We start from the raw sequence: 4,683 nt of genomic DNA, 5'->3' as shown, positions 1-4,683 counted from the left end.
GGTTGGGTGTCAGGGTAACCCAGTCTCCAGAATAACACCTTGGCATTTTACATACAGTATCTGCAAACCAGGGATATGTAGAATATCAATGTCAGCCTCAATCAGCGTCGGATCCAGTCAAATCCAAATCCACTCGGAAGAACGGCGAAAACATTTTTTCCGCCGAGAAACTCCGCTGTTGCACACTCTTGTTCTTGTTTAAATGTTGTTATTGAGTCTATTTCTGCAATAACTGCACTTATGGCTGTTTAAACTCAATGAACGTTGACGTTAATGCTTGCCAATGATGTCAACTACGAGGCCGGTCCCTGATTGGCCCGTACACGTTGTGGATTCTGAAAAGGCCCTACCCGGGCCAGAGGCCGGTCGGTCTCACAGAATGAAACACAAATGTGAGTTCATGTGACCGGATGGTTTACCAGGCTACGTCCTGGATGGTTTACCAGGCTACGTCCTGGATGGTTTACCAGGCTACGTCCTGGATGGTTTACCAGGCTACGTCCTGGATGGTTTACCAGGCTACGTCCTGGATGGTTTACCAGGCTACGTCCTGGCGTCAAAGTGTAGCTTCATCAAAATGTATTAATATTGCACCTGACAACACGCATCCTCAGGGTCCCGGAAAACCCACCAAGTGTGAAGTCAATCAGAAGAACGGTTCTTAAGATATGCAAAGAACACACACACACACACACACACACACACACACACACACACACACACACACACACACACACACACACACACACACACACACACACACAGACAGACACACACACACACACACACACTCACAGACAGACAGACCGCTCTGCCTTTTTTATACGGAGATGTTTATTTTAACCACAGGGAACGCCATGGGGTGAGAGTGGGTTGCATTAAAGACACAAAGAGCTGTTGAGCAGCTCTGTAAGATGAATAACTCACATGGGCAGCCCTGTAAGCTGAATACAGTAACTCACCTGGGGTCTGTGCTATTTTTAGAAAAGATCTGATGGCTGGAAAAGGTATTTCACAACTGTTCTGCTGAGGTTAGATGAAATCCCCTCCACAGGCTTTTCAGGAAGACGTGGTAATACCAGATTTTCTATGCTCTATCTTATTAGTGTTGATTTCACAGATGAGGATTTGCCGCATAACACCCGTTAACACCTAGGAAAACCAGTACAGAGCCATGTAAATCCAGCAGAGATCCTTTTCAAACCTAGTGACCTCCCAAACTCTGAAGGGATCAGTCTGCTCAGTCTGACCCTCGGGTGTTGACATAATATTTCCAGGCAGTCAGAAATCACTCATCCAGTAAAGCCTCCTGATCATAATACATAATACATAATACGTAATTAATTTTATTTGTAGGCTACTCTACTTTTCATTATAGGGAATGTCAAAGTGCTATAATGCTAATCCTAATGTTAATAATCACTAAAGTAAACATGAATAACCCTTCCAGTTCCCAAACAAAAGATATTCTAGGCCTGTCTTTAAAAAAAAGAAAAAGAAAAAAAGAAAAAAAAGTGGTTTCTTTTAATCGACCATTTTATTCCTTTGTTTTGTGGACCTTACAGAAACTCTGGTTCCTGAAAGGAGGTAGAGAAAAAAAGCCATACCAAACATGTATGAGAAAATAAACTAGCTGGAGAGCCAAAGACAAAAGTAGGCCTACCTGAGATCACTTGTGAGGCTTTCGTCCAATGGTGTGACTAAAGTGACAACAAAGAATAGTTGCAGCGTCACTCCCTTACGCCAGCAGCTAAGAATAGTGTCATTATATCATGATCTGTTAAGCCTCCACTTTCTTAGAAGATCCCTGGGAACTCTGACTTTATTGCGTCGAGCCTGCATTCTGGTCTGTGTGTGTAAAGGCTTACCACGGGGCATTCATGTCAGAGATCCAATAATACCTTCTTAGATTGGATTATAGCCTATAGAGAGCAGTGGCCTGACGCTGTTCAGTCAAGTACCAGGTACATTTCATTCCTCTTACACGTTTGATAGGCTTGCTGCCTGGAGGCTTGCTACCCAGTAGCCTGGGTAAACCCATCCCCCACGTGACCTGCTCTCAGACCTGTTCTCAGTCACTAGCTAGTGACTGGGAACTGAGAGAGCAGGTCACGTGGGGGCTGGGTTTACCTAGGCTAGCTACCCAGTACCTGACACTGGCTATATGCCCTCCCACCTTGTGAACATCTAAAGGCTTCTCTCTGAGATAAAAGCACACTCTCAGAGGGCTTTATAGGGAATGTGCCTATAACTAAATCTAGCTAAGCACTATCAATAAACAGAATTGAACAATCGTATAAAGCATATAAAAAAACAAGCATAGATGAGAAGGAGGGGAGAAGATCAGAGTGAGAAGAGGGGGGGAGAGAGAAGGTGAAGGGAGAAGAGAGTGAGAGAGTGGAGAGAGGGAGGGAGAGAGGTGAGTGGAGAGAGAGAAGGTGAAGGGAGAAGAGAGAGAGAGAGAGTGGAGAGAGGAGGGAGAGAGGGGAGTGGAGAGAGAGAAGGTGAAGGGAGAAGAGAGAGAGAGATGGGAGTGTGGGGAGAGAAGAGAGAGAGAAGAGAGAGAGGGGTGAGAGAAGAGAGAGAACAGAGCAAAATACAGCTGTTACTCATTTGGCCCAGCCACTGCAATGTCACTGTCACTGCAGCAGTGACACCTTTTATCCCAGCAGCATCAAAGCTGCCAAACGAAACATAACATCAGTTCACTTTTTCAGATATTTTCAGTATTCAGACATATGTTTTTTTTTTTTTTTACACCAACCAGTTAATCTGTGTTGTGTAGTCCCCCACAGCTGGGAATCAAACTCGGAACCTCCGGCATGGGAGGCGGATGCTCTAGCAGAGGCTAAAATCCATGGGCTCTATAGTGTCTGTCGCTAGAGCGTCTCTTGAGGTCTGCACAGCACTACCCACTGGCTACCGTTATCCAGGCAGGCATTACCTCACATAACTTCATCCACAGCATGCATTGTAATGACATTTTCTCTTCTAAGAATGTCACAGCTAGTTTTTTTCATACATTATGGCCTCTTTTGATTAGTTTGTAACAGCAGCACAACACATTGTAGCAGGAGGAAGGATCTGCCTTATTAAGCCTTTTATATGGTTCCATAACCTTCCATCCAGCCACTGGAGATCTAAACAAACATGCCAGAAATAATGGCATCCACTCTTTACACGCCACACTAGAACAATCAGGTTGCCTGCCCTTCAGCCTTTGTTTGATGAAAAATGAAATGAAATACTAGTAAGACAATATAAGTTGAATTGCATGTATGCTAAAGATATAGGATCTGACACAGTTGTCACCTGTCTTTTATAGGAACATGATCCCATCAAATCTGATTGAAGCAACTTTTCAACAGGTAAGTGGACAATCTTTTATGATCTGAAAATGATAATAAAAAAACTTGGAACTATATGCAATAATTCTAGGTTTTTATTTTTCACATTTTAACCAACCTCTGTATGTGTTCTATCTCGGCCCACTCAAGTACCGAACAGACCTGGTGCCCATCGTGCAGAGCTCCAGCGTCAAAGAGTCTCAGGCCAACTATGTGTATGTCATGCCCGACTACCAACACCCTCAGCTGGGGCACCCTGTCTTCCTGGAGATCACTCCCGCTCCAGACATCAAGTACAAGATCGTCCCTGGTAACAGCAAGGGCATGAATGTGCTGGGGATTGTCATCTTCTCGGCCACCATGGGTAAGACACATGTGCATGGAACTGTCATAATACACAGTGCTCTCTCTCTCTCTCTCTCTCTCTCTCTCTCTCTCTCTCACACACACACACACACACACACACACACACACACACACACACACACACACACACACACACACACACACACACACACACACACACACACACACACACACACACACACACACACACACACACACACACACACACACACACATGACCTAGTACACAAACTGAACATGTACACTATTACCAGTCAGAAGTCTGGATACACCTGATTGAATGCAATGTTTTTCATTCTCTTAAAGCCATTCTAAAGGCTTCTAAATGCTTGAAATTTGTTTGTTAGACAAATCTAAATGAAGTTGATGCCTGTGTATGAATTTCTTTCCAAAGTATTTGCCTTTCCATCAAGGCAAAGGGCAGCTACTAGAATCTAAAATATAATAATATAATATAGTTTTGGCTCATTTAACACTTTTTTGGCCAGTGCATAATTCCATTTGTGTTATTTTATAGTTTTGATGTCTTCACTATTATTGGAAAATGGGAAAAGTAGTGTAAAAAAGACTGATAAAGACTGCATGTTTGTGTTCTCCTGTGCAGGCCTGCTGCTGGGGAAGATGGGAGAGCGTGGAGCGCCGCTCGTCAACGTGTGTCAGTGCATCAACGAGTGTGTCATGAAGATCATCAACGCAGCTATGTGGTAACGTTCCACTCCCTTACTTATTACTTTATCTCTAACGGTGAAGGATCACATGCTCCTCTAATTGGCTGAGAAAATTCTACCATGCTTGGGCTGATGAAAACCTTTCAAAACCTATTGGATCAAAATTAAAAAATTAAATTAAAAAGAATGGTGGTCAAGCTGAAAAGAAGGCAGTTTTTCTCATTTCCTGAAAGGTTCACATTTATGACATACATGATGTCGACATACATTGGTATCGTTAACATTTTATTAACTCTTGCACA

The 4,683-nt window shown here is 43.4% G+C and overlaps 1 protein-coding gene across 1 annotated transcript in view; it reads left to right on the top strand.

Moving 5' to 3' along the window:
* LOC310772030 (excitatory amino acid transporter 5-like) overlaps window positions 1–4,421 on the top strand; it is a gene marked incomplete at both ends in the record, with an annotated part of 8,155 nt that extends 3,734 nt beyond the window's left edge. Inside the window, 3 exons of the mRNA XM_083664503.1 lie at window positions 3,326–3,368; window positions 3,498–3,711; window positions 4,318–4,421. Of these exons, the coding sequence (XP_083520629.1) occupies window positions 3,326–3,368; window positions 3,498–3,711; window positions 4,318–4,421 (361 nt within the window). The remainder of the gene's footprint in view (window positions 1–3,325; window positions 3,369–3,497; window positions 3,712–4,317) is intronic.
* Between the last annotated feature and the right edge of the window lie 262 nt (window positions 4,422–4,683).

Source organism: Poromitra crassiceps (genome assembly GCF_964638095.1).
Source record: "Poromitra crassiceps genome assembly, contig: HAP1_SCAFFOLD_1765, whole genome shotgun sequence".
NCBI lineage: Eukaryota > Metazoa > Chordata > Actinopteri > Beryciformes > Melamphaidae > Poromitra > Poromitra crassiceps.
The sequence above is the reverse complement of the archived record's forward strand: the minus strand, read 5'-3'. Positions and strand labels throughout refer to the sequence as shown.